Genomic DNA, 19,271 nt, shown 5'->3' on the forward strand with positions numbered 1-19,271 from the left:
AACTTTATAACACTAGCAACAACCTTGTTCTTTTTCAATAATAGAATTCTGTTCACATAGCTTGGATAGCAAAGACATGGCCTCTTTAGAGGCCTGTGGTGGTGAAAGGGTTAAGAAGATGGGAAAGGGGAAATGTCAAGAAATGCTCAATCAAATTATTTTCATTACTGTTATATTTTTTCACCAAACCTTTCAAGTTGAGTCAATTCACTTTATATCTCCTCTCCCGTCGGTTATTTTTTGTCAATTGATATTATTTGCTTTCTCTCTACCCCAAACATAGATCAATGAAAGGGTTTGGTTTGGAATTTGAAGTTAGCATTTTCAATCTGTTTTTTCATTTGGGAGTAGGCCACCAACAACAAGGCCACTATATGGTAAAGTGGGGTGCGCCAATATGTAATGCATGAAAGGAGATATATTTTTGGATTTTAATTTCCAGACATTTTTTGAATATTCGGTCCAATGAAGGAGAGAATCGCAACTAAATCAACTAATCAGAAAAATTACAGTATGGCATCTAAACAGTCTAAATATATTATTTTGAATCTTTGGAATGCTGTTACATCCATGACATTTTCTGCACAAGGGCAAAGCTTGTGGGAGTATTGTTTTGATTAAAAAAATATTCATAATGGAACTTCTATGATGGGACATAAGAATTTACCATTAGACTCTTGACAACTTTGACAGTCATATCCACACCAGGAATTGTGTTTGTTAACTTTGATGTACTGCATAATTTAAATTATTGAATAAGGCCTGGATCCATTTGGTTGGTACAATAAATAAATCTCAGTAGAGAGCAGGATCCTAGATCCCCCAATAATACCTTTGATCAGTCAACACAAAAGGTGTTCAATGATGGCTCCGCTTTTAGGCAGTGCCTAAATCTATATATTAACCTACCCTTAGATCAGAACAGGTCCGAACCGTCTCACAAGGTAGGTCACAAGACTTGAAATTGGAATTTTTAAATATCTTCGAAATTGAAAGTCTAGAGACTCGAGATGTCTATAAATGTGTCTTTAGACGACCTAAAAGATTGATTATTTTAATCAAAATTCAATTTCATTCTGAACAAAACAAATAAGGAATATTTATTGTACATTTTGTTTTATTTGGGAGTAGACAAATAACGGGAAATGTTTGAGCTATAAAAATCTCAATTGTGGGAAAATATATGAAATGTGAATGTAACCTAGGTAGCGAAGACGCGTCTAAAGCACGGCGCCATCAAATTACCTACATCAAATTACTTTTTGTAGCTTATTTGATCAAGAAAAAGATGTCAATTTTTATCTAAATAACCTCTGTTCCTGTTCTCCGTTTCCGTCCCCCTCATTCGAGTCCCTAAAGTAGATTTTGAACAAGTACTGATGACTTTCCCTTGGACTGCTAAGATTTGATCTGACTTTATTTCCAGAGCTCTTTTTTAACAAAAGACGGGGAGGGAAGGGACCGCCTATTTGATATCTGACGGGGAGGGTGAGGGACCGACTATTTGATATCTGACGGGGAGGGTAAGGGACCGACCATTTGATATCTGACGGGGAGGGTGAGGGACCGACCATTTGATATATGACGGGAAGGGGAAGGTACTGACAATTTCAATTCAGACAGGGAGGAAAAGCGAGTGTATTTTGATACTGTCGGGGATGTAATAAAATTTGCTGGTGGAAATTTTAGCAGCCAGTTACAGCTAGACTCCAGTCGCAGCTGAGTCAGGCGTTTGGGCCCCCCATTCTAGGAGCCAAAAATAATACAGGAGAAAATGCCTTGAAGGGGCCTTTTGGGCACCCTTCTGTTAAAAATTCTGGCTACGCCGCTGGACTTTTTTTGAATTTTTTTTCTGGAATCTCGCTTTGCTCTTAGTCAAGGATAACTTGCGCGGCTTTTTCTCTAGAGCTTGTGGCTGCGTGTTGCCGGGCTACCATATAATAGTACCGCTGCCATGAGTATTCACGTGGAACAATGCGCCGCATTATCCATTTTCCGGTTCCATGGTTCTATTGTGTGACTCCGGCCTTATTATACATAGATTATGATCGGTGCATCTATGCTGATAAACTTGCAAGAGACATGGTTTATCTGAATGAATATCTGAAGTAGTTTAGCGGAATGGGCTTCCTTTACCTCATCAAAGTGAATAGAGTGTCCATATGTACCTGGCGATAACCAACACACGTCTTTACAACAATTACAGGTGGGAGATTGAAAATGTTTTGCACTCTTTCACGCAGTGAAGGTCAAAGTTGTTATAGGCGTAGATAATTTAGCTCTTATACACGTACACGATTTGAAGTACTGCAAGCGCGTTTGGGACGATACTTTTATTACACAGGAGATCTAAGTAGAAAGGGCAATGAACTTACTTACCGCGGATCACTTATAGCAGATTTATTCTCAAACTTTCGAAGGAAGTCTCGCTAACGAGCAAAGCACTGCCAAAAATGCGGTCTTTCCTGTGCGAGAAACAATGTTATCATATGTGATAAGTGAAGAGAAGTTAAACTTTAGAAGTTATTAACGTTGAGAATTGTGAGTGTATTAGGCAAGTTTATATTTTCCGATCGACATTATTTTTTTTTTCAAAGGAATCGTTTCATTTGTCAAAAACAAATGAATGCTCGACCACGCCATACCATCGTGAGGCGTTGTTTAATTCGCGGTAGCAAGAAAAGAGGTCTAGCAGTTGTTTGGCGAAAGTTCGCGGAAAACTCGAATCGCAGTATGTGTTTCGGTTTGTAAATTTGTGTATCTCAATTTCCCTTCATGATTATCTAAGTTTACACTTCAATAATACCAAACAATACACCTAAAACTGAAATTCGACTCTGCCAAATTTTTGTCTTTAATAAGACTTCTTCAGGGAAGACTTCTACCCTGACGAAAATTAGGCAGAGTCGAATTCCAGTTTTTGGTGTATTGAATTAATTCTTCTGGCTCACGAACACGACTATTTGGACTTTTTGTATCTATTCTTCAATAATACCAAAGTAGCACAAGAGGATACTTCAAGCGTGTCTTTAGATGTAAATGGATGTAAAAACCTGGCTCTCTATATTGGGGATTTGTGAATCCCTTGTCTTCTTGTATAAGCGCGTTAAGCCGGTCCCAGGCGCGTTCCCAAGATTGGCTGAGGGGGGAGGCGGGGGTGGCTGCGCAGTTATAGGTATCATATAGAAAAAGCATGGTATTTGAAGATTCCTTAAGAAGAAATGACCTTTTTGCCTCCAAGGAGGGGAGGGGGGGGGGGGGGGGGGGTCCCGTCTCTCGCCGCACGTCTGGAATTAAACTGTGGGGAATTAAACTGTGGGGCGCTGCCCCGTGGTACCATCTTCAGTGATGATGCATGCTTTAACATGATTGTAAACTTCGCGGAGCAGTCCCCGTACCCACACATTGACAAGTGAAGTCATCTTCGCTACTTTCACCTCATTACCTCGCCTTGATTCCCGTTTATTCTACCACATTTCCTTCCTCTATGTTCTATTTTCCCCTAGCCTTTCCCGATCATCTCCCCTTTCCATCGTTTTACTTCTTTCCCTCCTTGTCGAGGTGTCCTTTTCTTTCTCGCTACGTTATGTCTCCACCACTCTTCTTGTCCACTGCTCGCTACGTTATGTCTCCACCACTCTTCTTGTCCACTGTCTCTTCTATTCCCCAACTTAGCTTTATCTTACTCCCATATTTTTTTTTCATAAAAAGCCCGTTTTTTTACGTGTTTTACCTTGACACTCTTGTGCATATTTGACAATAGAGCATTCTACACACGTCAATAACTATGACAGTTAAATAATATTCAGGAGCTATGCCCATTTGCTCCATGTTACGCAAACTGCGTCAGCTCCTAAGATAACTTTATGTTATCAATGGGAAATTTATAAAAAAGAAAAGGTTATTTATCTGTGCAAAATTAAGACCAACAGTCTGAGTTCGTCGAGATTTCTCGGAAAAATGAAGTTTGGGCGCCCTAGCTCAAAATTAAACTGGTGATAGGTATCGGTGACCTCAGTATCCTGTGAAAGTTTGAAGCAATTTGGATAAATATTTTTGGCGATAGATGCCGAAAAGTAATTTTTCGTCTCCCGCACCCGGATTTGAGACAATTTCGTGGTTGTTAGAAAAAGATTAAAAACCGGTTCCCAACGCGTGATAAAACAACTGCTTACATAAAGCTAAAGAATAGATAAAAAGGAACTACAAGGTTGAAAGATAAGCTGTTCCGTCGGTACCTTATTATTTTACGCGATTTTATTTTATTTTATGTTTTTAGATGACTTTGAAAAGCCTTGAAATAATCGTGTAATATCGTCGATGAGATGTGGATTTAGCAAAAATGTTTGCATTCATCGAAAAGAGCATCATTGCTGCTTTTGATATGTGAAATAAAATTTAGGGGCAAATAAAATCCGACATTTTTTCAAGCCGAAATATAACCCCCACTTGAACCTAATTATAAACAAATGCCGACATTAACTTGGCAATGCCTCGCTACCAAAAACTTATAAATAACAATTAAAACTCCCGAAAAAGAAAGGATGCAATATAATTCTTGAAAATACTGGTATTTAATCAAATATTCTTGTCTCTCTGATGTTTATATGCTTTTCAAAATTATATCCTCATAACACTTTAAAGTACAATCCGCATGCATGATAATTATTATCGGCACTTAAAACTTCCGGTTCTTTATTCTTCCGCTTCATGAGCATCTCCAAATTTTTTCCCAAGAAAGTTATTCTTAAATCGTCCTATATTTATTTCTATTCATCCCTCGTTCTATAAGCATTATATCATTTTCTTTCGTTCCCTACTTGTGTGTACTAGAAACGCGTACCATCTTCTGCTGTCGTGTTTTTATGCAAATTCGAGGGGTTAATTTATTTAACAAGCGTTCATACAAAGAAATCAAGAAAACATAACAGTTGATGCTTTTTTTTTTACTATTGTTTATGGTATCACCAACCAATTTCCATTCCACAGGTAAATTGAGTCATAAAAAGAAAGTAAGAAAAAAAAAATGATGCTTTTTTACTATTGTTTTCAATATTACCAACCAATTTCCATTCCAGGCCCGTACCCAGGATTTTTTTTTTTTTTTGGGGGGGGGGGGGGGGTGCGAAATCCGAAAAAGTGGACCTAATTTTCCCGGGGGGAGAGTGAGTTCTCTGATAAAAATCTGACCACCCCCGAAAAAACAAAAAGGGATATTTTATGCCTTTGCATTATCTCCACGGGACGTTTATTGTCGGATTTGACTACATACTAGAGTGATCTAGCTTATTCTTTATTTTGTCCACAAATAGCACGTCTATTGAGAACCGAAAGTGGACCTTCGGCCGTTGCGGAGGGTGCGTTCGCACCCCCTGCACCCCCCCTGGGTACGGGCTTGCATTCTGTCAGGGAAATTGAGGTTACTTTTCTGTTTTCATCTTTAAGCGTTAACTTAGGGCCTAATCGCACTAGGAGGACAATTTTGTCTGGCTGGGACAAACAGCCGTCCAAATTTTGCCCTGGCCAATCGATTGGCTTGTAAACCACTAAAACGTCAAGTAGATTCTCGTATTTCTCGTGCGAAAAAGCCGAGTAGAGTTTGCTCTAACATCTCTGGCGTGATCGCTTTCACTATTCACTTTACCAGGCGGATAGGCTTGCAACAGTGAAAAGTGAATGCCGGAATTGACAACGGCATACTGCAGGCAAGACAATGCAGGATTCTATCATTGCGCGTTAGGTGCAGTGCAAAACGCTTATATTGCAAGCAGGTAATTACTCGCTATAAGCGCTTCTTTACTTTTACAAAGTATCAGGCCGGAGATCATAGGGATTTACTGAGGAGGGGGGAAGGTGTGGCTTGCTCAACCATAGCTACCATTTAGAAAAAGAATAATAATGCTCTCGTCACAAGCCGTCTAGATTACTGTAATAGTTTACTGCATGGTAGCCCTGGCTACCTTTTGCAAAAATTGCAGCGCGTGCAAAATGCTGCTGCTAGAGTTATATTTCGAGAGAGTAAGTTTTGCCACATAACACCGATACTTATAAGCCTGCATTGGTTGCCGAATTAGATTTAAAGTTTTATTGATAACCTTTAAGGCCATACATGGCAATTAGCCCGGTTATATTAAGGATTTTATTAACGTTTCTACCAACAGAACTTACAGTCTCAAATCAAATAATAACATGACTCTGAGATGAACCATTAAGTCAATAAATTCTTATGGTGATCTTGCATTTCCCGTCGCCGCACCCCGATTGTGGAATAGTCTTCCGGATGAAGTAAGGTGCACTAGTTCTCTAGGTAGTTTTAAAAAGGCACTTAAGACATTTTTATTTAAAGAAGCGTTTAATTTATAATCAATATATATATATTCATTTTATTTTTATCATAGGTCTATTGCAATTATATTATTCACAGTTTTATCGTAATATTATTATAGTTTGGCATTTGTTACTAGTTTTATTTACTCGATGTAATGCGCAGTTGAAAATTTTTATATTGATAACTGCGCAATATAAATGCAATAAATTATTATTATTATTATTATTATTATTATTATTATTAAATTATTATAATATTTGAAAAGCCTTCAATAGGGGGAGGTGAGGGGGGGGGGGGCGTTTACCCGGTGTATTATAGCCGCCATCTTGGATTTGAGCAAAAATGAAAAACGAGGGTAGTGGGAGGGGAGGAGGACTGAGAGCCCTAGCCTCGTCCCTTTGCTTCTCGGCGGGCCTATCACGCTCCACATGGCTATGACGTCACTGGCCCTTTCTGCTCTTGAAGCGTCCGCCATATTGGAAAAGCTTGAAGAGCTATACACGCTTGGCTTGGTTAGACCGGCACACACTATACGGCAAATGCGGGTTTGCCAATAAACGGAAATGCATGTCTGACCAGGCCAAGCTTGCCCGGCTGGGACTCTCTAGAAAAGTAGACGGGGGTGATCGTCACATCTTTTAGGGTATAAAATTTCTACCAATTGCCATCTCTTAGGGGGTTTGAAGGATTTTTCAGATTTTGCTATCTTTTAGGGTGTAAAATTCGACCGACTGCTATTCCTAAGGGGGTTTTAAAACGTTTATTTTTTCGATTCTGTTATCCCTTAGTGTTAAAAATTCATGTGATCAGCGAGTTCCTATTACCGGGCAAAGTACAGGTGTATTTTTCCCGAAAATAACACAGGATGCGGAGGCAGTAGAGGCCGCGGAGGAAGCCGCCTACTTCCGTACGAGAGCTGCCATACTAGATGAATGCCAACTAAATCACCCAATAGAAGCGAACGGCATCGACTTGTGCCACTTGTACTCCAGGTCCAGACTCACGTTTCTTTCAGTGGCCACCCTTCCCGCTATCTCACCTGGAGCTTCAAGTGCCCGGAGCAACCCGACGCAAAGCTTCTGTAGCCACGCTCGTGGATGTTATTCGAAGATGTAGTTGCGCAAAATAAATCCACGATTTTTTGGGTCCCGATTATATTTTTTTCATGGTTACATGAATTAGATTTCTGAGTCGTTAATCCTGTGTTCTGTTGTGAACACCAGAGTAATTTTTTTACAATAACTTCAATACTATCTTTTACTAAAAAGGAGAACAGCTTACGGTGAGAGGCCTCACTATCGCAAATGTCTTAGCGTTCTTGCATAATTTGTATTTTTATTTGAACAATTTTGTAGTTGAACAAAGGCTTTGAAAGTTAGCGAATTTTGACGAAGCTTTTTGTTTAATTATAATTTAAAAATGTACAAAATTCTGCCAGTATCGCTTGTTAATTAAATAAAAAACATGAAGAACTCTTATTTTCTTCTTTTGGCCTTTTTTTTTCTTTATAAGTAATTATTAGAAAAGTCTTATTGCAGTTTTGGTGAGGTATTTTATGCTTGTCGCTTTGTTTGTCCCACTTTTAAATTACGTATGCACGGCAGCAAACAAAATAGTATCACTTGAGCCTAAAAATCGCAATTTAATGCTATAAATGTTATGAAACTATTACCATTATATCTTAGTATTGCCGACAGTATATTCCTTTTGATTTGAGCGCTTTTTCTTGTTTTTCTGAAGATTTGAAGGCGTTGTTTGAATGCGGAAAACCCGATACAGTAGTCGGCATTTTTTTATAATTAAGGTCAAGTGAGGGTTATATTTCGGCTTGTAAAAAGGCGGTTTATTTGCCCCTAAAGTTTATTTCACATATCAAAAGCAGAAATGATGCTCTTTTCGGTGAATGCAAACATTTTTGCCAAATCCGCATCTCATCGGCGATATTACACGATTATTCCAAGGCTTTTTATAGTCATCTAAAAATATAAAATAAAATAAAATCGCGTAAAATAATAACGTTCTGACAGAACAGCTTTTCTTTTAGCCTAGAAGTTCCTTATTATTTATTCTTTAGGTGTATATAAGCTGCAGTTGTTTTATCACGTGTTGCGAACCGGTTTTTAATCTTTTTCTAACAACCACGAAATTGTCTCAAAACCGGGTGCGCGAGACAAAAAAATACTTTTCGGCTTCCATTTCGAAAAATATTTATCCAAATTGCTTTAAACTTTCACAGGATACTGAGGTCACCCATACCTATTACCAGTTAAATTTTGAGCTAGGGCGCCTAAACTTCATTTTTTCCGAGGAATCTCGACGAACTCAGACCGCAGGGGGTCTTGTAGCATGTTGTGCCAGAACTTTGTGAAAGCAGAACCACAATGAAATGCGGCTAGACGTCAATTCTAATTTGATAATTCTAAAATGTCACGTTTAGCTATAACAAAATGTATTACTCGTTTTTTAATAGAACCCTTTAGGTGTAATACATTTTACAAACGTTGTCATTCCTTTTCAATTTCGCATAAAAACAAGTGATGGACATTTTTAGCATAGGTCTTTTTTTCGTTCTTGTCTTGTTAGAGCCAAATTATTATACCTGATTATAATTAGCAAGTTCATATCGTGCAGCCATTAACTGCCTTTGTCTACCGGTACCTGTTAGAGGGCCGTCTCAGTAAGGCATTCATAACTTACCCTTAGATCACCCCAACAGTTCAATATCGTATTTACAGAACAGGTCCGAAGCGTCTCTCAAGGTAGGTCACAAGACTTGAAATTGGAATTTTGAAATATCTGTCGAAATTGAAAATCTAGAGACTCGAGATATCTATAAATGTGTCTTCAGACGACCTAAAAGATTGATTATTTTAATCAAAATTCAATTTCATCCTGAACAAAACAAATAAGGACTATTTATTGTACATTTTGTTTTATTTGGGAGTAGACAAATAACGGGAAATGTTTGAGCTATGAAAATCTCAATTGTGGGAAAATATATGAAATGTGAATGTAACCTAGGTAGCGAAGACGCGTCTAAAGCTCGGCGACCATCAAATTACCTACGTCAAATTACTTTTAGTAGCTTATTTGATCAAGAAAAAGATGTGAATTTTTATCAAAATAACCTCTGTTCCTGTTCTCCATTTCCGTCCGCCTTATTCGAGTCCCTAAAGTAGATTTTGCACAAGTACTGATGACTTTCCCTTGAACTGCTAAGATTTGATCTGAATTTATTTGCAGAGCTCTTTTTTAACAAATACCGGAGCGGGTAGTGTAAACATACTATGTATTTAGCTTTAGGTTTTTCAAACAGTAGTTTTAATAATAAAGAACCATATAGCGACACGACAACCAATCATATTCGCAAAAAAAACTTTAAAGTCCGCATAATTGTCTTTGTTGTCGTACTAAGACCTGCACTTTTTGGCAAGTTCTGGCTGCAATTCCACTGCAGATATTTATTTCACTTATAAATGTGCACAAATTTGAGTACCTGGAAAAATAAGGTATGAATGTTAACAAAAAACTTTTAATTACCATTGACAAGATGGCCTACAAAACAACAATTTCTGAGTATGCGTATATAAGATTGTTTTGCCTTATATGTACATCCTGACCTGGGTCATGCCTCTTAGCCAGCAGCTTGTGCATAAGCTTGATTTCAGAAAAAAACTGAAAATGTCCTTACGATACAAATATTATACCACAAAAACCTAATTCATAAAACCTAAAACTAAAAATAGGATAAAAATATTTTACCACAAAAAACCTAATTCATGAAACCTAAAACTAAAAATAGTCCCAACTAAAATTTTCTAAAATGATACCCATTACAGAAAATGAATGTGTGAACTTTGCTGTCTCATAAAGCTCTATGATCTGATGAGCCAGAGGTTGAAAGAGCTTTTATAGGAGAAGCTGCAGAGGGAAAAAACCATCGCTTTTGAGCAAATTGCTCCTCTACAAAAAGGTGTCTTGGCTTTCAATGAAACCTGAATTTTACTTTTGGACCACATTATATTGTGACATGAGAAAAAAAAACTTATTTAAAGTTTGTAAGAAAACATTGAGGTACCCAGGGTTATTGAAAATATTGTATAAAAACTAGGCATAAAAACAAGGCATATTTCTTAGGTAATAACAGATCCTCAAGGTCCTAATATGTAAGTGCACCTTTTTTTTAAAACCAAAACAGAATTCCAGAATAGTAGATTTAAATTTCAAGTGTTTATCAAATATATGTTGTTTTTCACAAATTACTAATACTTAGGGTTTTAGGGGACCACCTCTCAATTTCTTTAAGGTTTTAGGAAACCATTTCTCCATTTCTGGAGTTTACCCAAGTAATTCATTTAAGCTCTACTCATCTTTGTAAGAATTTGACCAACCATTCATTGAAATGAATTAAAAATCACTTTTGGTTTTATTTCTAGTATATCATAGCTGTCAACCAAACTCGGACAGAAATCTTGTGAAATCGGATGAAATACAGCAAATATGTGAAAAAAAAAACAAAAAACAAGAGAGCCAATAAATGTATGAACATTCTCACAAAAATTAGGCTTATGATGAGGTCCAAAATCTTGTGACAGAGTTGACAGCTCTGGTAACTTATATTTAATTCATTCATGAATAGTAGTTATAATTTTCCTATGATAGATGGTGAATGGCAGATTTAGAGATCAAATTTCATAAATACATCCTAGAATATTTATTCACTGAGGTAAATACTTAAAGTAAATTAAATTCAACAATGAAAAAAGTGTTCAAAGTTTGAAAACAAAACAACTCCGAAAGATCGTTCCGCTAAGTACTTTAATACAATAATAACAATAATAATAATAACTTATCTACGTCTGCCAGTGCAAAAACAAATACATAGGAGCAATTGTCGGAGAAGGTGTCCATAAAATTAGCTTGTTTTTTTTTTCTTTCTATATCTTGTGGCTTACTCTGACATTTCAGCTGACCTTGACTCGAGCACAAGACTTGACTCTTCAAAACTTTCAACCATGCTTTTACACAGCCGTTTGCACATAATTAGACAAGTTCATATCCGTGGTTAGCATTCCCACGAATGATTTTTTTCAAGCACTTCTTTTTCGACAATTCTTGGCTTTTCTGCAGTCAGTTTTCGTGTGTTTTTGAGAGGGGCAGAAATACTCTTCCGCCATATTGTTTTGCCCGCTCTGGTGGCCTGTGCCGAGGCAGATCGCGGCTGGCTGGCTGGATGGATGGCAGCTTGTGACAATGACGTCATTGACCACAAAAACTAAGTCGCCTAGTTATAGACCATTTCTCTATACATTGGGCTCCGCGCGCGGCCTACGGCCGCGTGAAAGAAACATCGCATAACAACCAAACTTGATAGTTGTCATGTGTGTCAAGGATTTGTAACAGCTAAAGGAGGATTTCGTCAAATCGTTTGAATACAAACTCTAACGATGACGTCATCAAAATACCGTTTCGTGCATATCTATTACCAGATAAATTGTTAGAAGGTCAAACTTGGTTGACGTGTCCACACTAGCAAGGGTGTTGCGCTGGCGAAGTAACGTGGCGTGACGTCATCGATGACGTCATCAAAACAAAAATAATATTTCTCGTGGTCATGGTAGGCAATACGATTTCGTGAAGGCAGCAATGAGAGTCTAGATATGAAGATAGAGCGGGTTAATTTTTTGTAGGATATAGGGCTAATAATAGATATGCACGAAACGGTATTTTGATGACGTCATCGTTAGAGTAGACCCAACGATGTTTGACCTGTGTTATAAATGGAGTTTGTATTCAAACGATTTGAAGAAATCTTTAGGTTGTTACAAATCCGGTTGATTGTTGTTTCAAATCCGGTTGTTAAAGGTTTTAACAAATCCGGGTGATTTTTGTTACAAATCCGGTTGACTCGTTTGTTACATATCCGGTTGATTGTTGTTACAAATCCAGTTGTTGTTACATATCCCGTTGATTATTACATATCCGGGTAAACCCTTGTATTTCAGATAATGCGATGAGTGAAATGTCGATGAGGGAAGCGTTGGTTCTTCTGGTTCTAGCCTGGGTTACCTTTAGAGGGAGTTACGCCCAAACGGATCCACCAACTGTAGCTCCTACCGCGAATGTAACGAATTCCACCGAAGCTCCGACACTGGCCCCTACCTCGAACATAACAAATTCCACCGAAGCTCCGACACTTGCCCCTACCTCGAATATAGCAAACTCTACTGAGGCCCCAACACTCGCTCCAACAGAGGGACCAACTCTTGGACCTACGGTTGCCCCTACCTCCAACGTGACCAACTCTACTGAGGCTCCAACATCGGCTGTTCCTACCACAGCCTCTCCTGGAATAAGTAAGTAAATAACGAGATACATTCGATTGAGAATCATACCAGGTTGCTGTACCATTTTGTGGCGTGTCGTAATGTGTCAGAGACTTCATTGGAAAGCTTAATAAAAAAACGCCAAGCTGTATGCAATGCGGTCCTGGCATGTAGCGAAACTGTTAACAATCATCATCTTGCTATCTTCCTTTTTAAAAATAGGTCCCATTACAGCGTTATAATAGTACTTAATGACATATCGGAAAATATTACTTTGTAACCTTGTAGCTGCGAAGGCGTTCCTCGTTATCCGCTACAAAGGCACGTTCCGGATCGAGCTCTTGTTTCAAATGAGCGACATGTTTCAAAAGGAGCAGGAAAATGTTACGAACGAGGTAAGATGGATGCATGTCCAGGGTGCATGGGAATGACAATGAGGACCCCCACTCTCCCATAATCTTGACACTGACGACTCTCCCAAACCCCCCACCCTCAACTCCAATAATATCCCGCGCTCCTGCCGCGAGTAGGCGCCTGATCCAATAACCCAACGTTTATTGCAGATAAAGGCTGCCTTGCCAGGTGTCGTACAAAACGTCGTAGTCCTAGGCTTCCGGTAAGAAACTTCTTGTGTGATAATAGTAGTTTTGCGGTATAACACAAGTGGTATGACTATAAAAAGACATGCAAAGGAATAACTTGTATAACGAAATCACTCTGTTTTCACAAAGTTGTGAAGATACCCTACGTTGAGTTATTTTCCTGAGCACATTCAGTTATTCCCCCCTGTTATTTCTCATTATTTCTACATGTGTATGTACAACAAGAGCTGCTTAATGCATAGTTGTCCGCCAGCAAAAAAAAAGGAAAAATAAGGGGGTTACCCTAGTCAAATACTGATGAATCATTTACTTTTGTTTCAGACCAGGTTCTATTGACGCTCTCGCGTCGTTTGATGTCTTGTTGGGCAAAACCACAATGAAGGACGTTGCGAATGACCTCGATACTTACAGGCAGGGATCACCATCACTTGGAATCATAGACATGCATCTTGTACAACCTGGTAAGGGAGTGTTAATGTGTAGGGTTATATATAGGGATCACCAGAACATGGAATCATAGACATGCATCTTGTACAACCTGGTAAGGGAGAATCAACGTGTAGGGTTATATATAGGGATCACCAGAAAATGGAATTATGGACATGCATCTTGTACAACCTGGTAAAAGAGAGTCAACGTGTAGGGTTATATATAGGGATCACCAGAAAATGGAATTATAGACATGCATCTTGTACAACCTGGTAAAAGAGAGTCAACGTGTAGGGTTATATTTAGGGATCACCAGAACATGGAATCATAGACATGCATCTTGTACAACCTGGTAAGGGAGAGTCAACGTGTGGGGTTATATATAGGGATCATCAGAACATGGAATCATAGACATGCATCTTGTTCAACCTGGTAAGGGAGAGTCAACGTATAGGGTTATATATAGGGATCACCAGAACATGAAATCATAGACATGCATCTTGTACAACCTGGTAAGGGAGAGTCAACGTATAGGGTTATATATAGGGATCATCAGAAAATGGAATCATAGACATGCATCTTGTACAACCTGGTAAGGGAGAGTCAACGTATAGGGTTATATAAAGGGATCATCAGAACGTGGAATCATATACATGCATCTTGTACAACCTGGTAAGGGAGAGTCAACGTGTGGGGTTATATATAGGGATCTCCTCACATGGAATCATAGACATGTATCTTGTACAACCTGGTAAGGTAGAGTCAACGTGTAGGGTTATATATAGGGATCACCAGATAATGGAATCATAGACATGCATCTTGTATAACCTGGTAAGGGAGAGTCAACGTGTGGGGTTATATATAGGGATCATCAGAACATGGAATCATAGACATGCATCTTGAACAACCTGGTAAGGGAGAGTCAACGTGTAGGGTTATATATAGGGATCATCAGAAAATGGAATCATAGACATGCATCTTGTACAACCTGGTAAGGGAGAGTCAACGTGTAGGGTTATATATAGGGATCACCAGCACTTGGGATCTTAGACATGCATCTTGTACAAACCTGGTAAAGGAGTGTTAATGTGTAGGGTTATATATAGGGATCTCCCCACATGGAATTATAGACATGTATCTTGTACAACCTGGTATGGGAGAGTCAACGTGTAGGGTTATATATAGGGATCACCAGAACATGAAATCATAGACATGCATCTTGTACAACCTGGTAAGGGAGAGTCAACGTATAGAGTTATATATAGGGATCATCAGAAAATGGAATCATAGACATGCATCTTGTACAACCTGGTAAGGGAGAGTCAACGTATAGGGTTATATATAGGGATCATCAGAACGTGGAATCATAGACATGCATCTTGTACAACCTGGTAAGGGAGAGTCAACGTGTGGGGTTATATATAGGGATCTCCTCACATGGAATCATAGACATGTATCTTGTACAACCTGGTAAGGTAGAGTCAACGTGTAGGGTTATATATAGGGATCACCAGAAAATGGAATCATAGACATGCATCTTGTAAATATGGTAAGGGAGAGTCAACGTGTGGGGTTATATATAGGGATCATCAGAACATGGAATCATAGACATGCATCTTGTACAACCTGGTAAGGGAGAGTCAACGTGTAGGGTTATATATAGGGATCATCAGAAAATGGAATCATAGACATGCATCTTGTACAACCTGGTAAGGGAGAGTCAACGTATAGGGTTATATATAGGGATCATCAGAACGTGGAATCATAGACATGCATCTTGTACAACCTGGTAAAGGAGTGTTAATGTGTAGGGTTATATATAGGGATCTCCCCACATGGAATTATAGACATGTATCTTGTACAACCTGGTATGGGAGAGTCAACGTGTAGGGTTATATATAGGGATCACCAGAACATGGAATCATAGACATGCATCGTGCACAACCTGGTAAGGGAGAGTCAACGTATAGGGTTATATATAGGGATCACCAGAACATGAAATCATAGACATGCATCTTCTACAACCTGGTAAGGTAGAGTCAACGTGTAGGGTTATATATAGGGATCACCAGAAAATGGAATCATAGACATGCATCTTGTACAACCTGGTAAGGGAGAGTCAATGTGTAGGGTTATATATAAGGATCATCAGAAAATGGAATCATAGACATGCATCTTGTATAACCTGGTAAGGGAGAGTCAACGTGTGGGGTTATATATAGGGATCATCAGAACATGGAATCATAGACATGCATCTTGAACAACCTGGTAAGGGAGAGTCAACGTGTAGGGTTATATATAGGGATCACCAGCACTTGGGATCTTAGACATGCATCTTGTACAAACCTGGTAAAGGAGTGTTAATGTGTAGGGTTATATATAGGGATCTCCCCACATGGAATTATAGACATGTATCTTGTACAACCTGGTATGGGAGAGTCAACGTGTAGGGTTATATATAGGGATCACCAGAACATGAAATCATAGACATGCATCTTGTACAACCTGGTAAGGGAGAGTCAACGTATAGGGTTATATATAGGGATCATCAGAAAATGGAATCATAGACATGCATCTTGTACAACCTGGTAAGGGAGAGTCAACGTATAGGGTTATATATAGGGATCACCAGCACTTGGGATCTTAGACATGCATCTTGTACAAACCTGGTAAAGGAGTGTTAATGTGTAGGGTTATATATAGGGATCTCCCCACATGGAATTATAGACATGTATCTTGTACAACCTGGTATGGGAGAGTCAACGTGTAGGGTTATATATAGGGATCACCAGAACATGAAATCATAGACATGCATCTTGTACAACCTGGTAAGGGAGAGTCAACGTGTAGGGTTATATATAGGGATCACCAGAAAATGGAATCATAGACATGCATCTTGTAAATATGGTAAGGGAGAGTCAACGTGTGGGGTTATATATAGGGATCATCAGAACATGGAATCATAGACATGCATCTTGTACAACCTGGTAAGGGAGAGTCAACGTGTAGGGTTATATATAGGGATCATCAGAAAATGGAATCATAGACATGCATCTTGTACAACCTGGTAAGGGAGAGTCAACGTATAGGGTTATATATAGGGATCATCAGAACGTGGAATCATAGACATGCATCTTGTAAATATGGTAAGGGAGAGTCAACGTGTGGGGTTATATATAGGGATCATCAGAACATGGAATCATAGACATGCATCTTGTACAACCTGGTAAGGGAGAGTCAACGTGTAGGGTTATATATAGGGATCATCAGAAAATGGAATCATAGACATGCATCTTGTACAACCTGGTAAGGGAGAGTCAACGTATAGGGTTATATATAGGGATCATCAGAACGTGGAATCATAGACATGCATCTTGTACAACCTGGTAAAGGAGTGTTAATGTGTAGGGTTATATATAGGGATCTCCCCACATGGAATTATAGACATGTATCTTGTACAACCTGGTAAGGGAGAGTCAACGTATAGGGTTATATATAGGGATCATCGGAACGTGGAATCATAGACATGCATCGTGTACAACCTGGTAAGGGAGAGTCAACGTATAGGGTTATATATAGGGATCACCAGAACATGAAATCATAGACATGCATCTTGTACAACCTGGTAAGGTAGAGTCAACGTGTAGGGTTATATATAGGGATCACCAAAAAATGGAATCATAGACATGCATCTTGTAAATATGGTAAGGGAGAGTCAACGTGTGGGGTTATATATAGGGATCATCAGAACATGGAATCATAGACATGCATCTTGTACAACCTGGTAAGGGAGAGTCAACGTGTAGGGTTATATATAGGGATCATCAGAAAATGGAATCATAGACATGCATCTTGTACAACCTGGTAAGGGAGAGTCAACGTATAGGGTTATATATAGGGATCATCGGAACGTGGAATCATAGACATGCATCTTGTACAAACCTGGTAAAGGAGTGTTAATGTGTAGGGTTATATATAGGGATCTCCCCACATGGAATCATAGACATGCATCTTGTACAACCTGGTATGGGAGAGTCAACGTGTAGGGTTATAAATAGGGATCATCAGAAAATAGAATCATTGACATGCATCTTGTACAACCTGGTATGGGAGAGTCAACGTGTAGGGTTATAAATAGGGATCATCAGAAAATGGAATCATAGACATGCATCTTGTACAACCTGGTAAGGGAGAGTCAACGTATAGGGTTATATATAGGGATCATCAGAACGTGGAATCATAGACATGCATCTTGTACAACCTGGTAAGGGAGAGTCAACGTGTGGGGTTATATATAGGGATCTCCTCACATGGAATCATAGACATGTATCTTGTACAACCTGGTAAGGTAGAGTCAACGTGTAGGGTTATATATAGGGATCACCAGAAAATGGAATCATAGACATGCATCTTGTAAATATGGTAAGGGAGAGTCAACGTGTGGGGTTATATATAGGGATCATCAGAACATGGAATCATAGACATGCATCTTGTACAACCTGGTAAGGGAGAATCAACGTGTAGGGTTATATATAGGGATCATCAGAAAATGGAATCATAGACATATGCATCTTGTACAACCTGGTAAGGGAGAGTCAACGTATAGGGTTATATATAGGGATCATCAGAACGTGGAATCATAGACATGCATCTTGTACAACCTGGTAAAGGAGTGTTAATGTGTAGGGTTATATATAGGGATCTCCCCACATGGAATTATAGACATGTATCTTGTACAACCTGGTAAGGGAGAGTAAACGTATAGGGTTATATATAGGGATCATCGGAACGTGGAATCATAGACATGCATCGTGTACAACCTGGTAAGGGAGAGTCAACGTATAGGGTTATATATAGGGATCACCAGAACATGAAATCATAGACATGCATCTTGTACAACCTGGTAAGGTAGAGTCAACGTGTAGGGTTATATATAGGGATCACCAGAAAATGGAATCATAGACATGCATCTTGTAAATATGGTAAGGGAGAGTCAACGTGTGGGGTTATATATAGGGATCATCAGAACATGGAATCATAGACATGCATCTTGTACAACCTGGTAAGGGAGAGTCAACGTGTAGGGTTATATATAGGGATCATCGGAACGTGGAATCATAGACATGCATCTTGTACAAACCTGGTAAAGGAGTGTTAATGTGTAGGGTTATATATAGGGATCTCCCCACATTGAATCATAGACATGCATCTTGTACAACCTGGTATGGGAGAGTCAACGTGTAGGGTTATAAATAGGGATCATCAGAAAATAGAATCATTGACATGTATCTTGTACAACCTGGTAAGGGAGTGTCAATGTTTAGTGGTAAACACGTATATCAAGAAGATTGCACTCAAGAATCCATGTGTCGTAACCAGCGGTGGTTCATGGGTAGCGTATAAGCGCACCATTGGCAGCAGCGACGATGGAAATTGGTACTTTTGCAAAAAGCAGCTGTTAGCGACTCTTCTAAAATGTTTTTTTTCCGATACCCTAACACCTGTCGCCTACAGAACAACAAAATGGCAAGTTTTTTTCCAAAATAAGGTCTGGTTTACTTCGATAAGCCTGAATTTCTGCATAGA

At 38.9% G+C, this 19,271-nt stretch overlaps 1 protein-coding gene across 7 annotated transcripts in view; it reads left to right on the forward strand.

Annotated features, from left to right (window-relative positions):
• Window positions 1-19,271, forward strand: part of LOC5520271 (polycystic kidney disease protein 1-like 2) — a 39,932-nt gene that overhangs the window by 3,522 nt on the left and 17,139 nt on the right. The window contains exons 1-6 of one of the 7 annotated variants that reach the window (XM_048719647.1): window positions 2,024-2,206; window positions 2,598-2,731; window positions 12,334-12,684; window positions 12,943-13,049; window positions 13,218-13,270; window positions 13,578-13,717. In XM_048719647.1, the coding sequence (XP_048575604.1) occupies window positions 2,163-2,206; window positions 2,598-2,731; window positions 12,334-12,684; window positions 12,943-13,049; window positions 13,218-13,270; window positions 13,578-13,717 (829 nt within the window). In that variant the 5' untranslated portion in view covers window positions 2,024-2,162. Of the gene's footprint in view, window positions 1-2,023; window positions 2,207-2,597; window positions 2,732-8,965; window positions 9,088-9,719; window positions 9,838-12,333; window positions 12,685-12,942; window positions 13,050-13,217; window positions 13,271-13,577; window positions 13,718-19,271 lie in introns of those variants that run through there. The other 6 variants (XM_048719646.1, XM_048719648.1, XM_048719650.1 and 3 more) reach the window with 6 other exon arrangements.

The sequence above is a fragment of the Nematostella vectensis genome, chromosome 12 (genome assembly GCF_932526225.1).
Source record: "Nematostella vectensis chromosome 12, jaNemVect1.1, whole genome shotgun sequence".
In the NCBI taxonomy this organism is placed as follows: Eukaryota; Metazoa; Cnidaria; class Anthozoa; order Actiniaria; family Edwardsiidae; genus Nematostella; species Nematostella vectensis.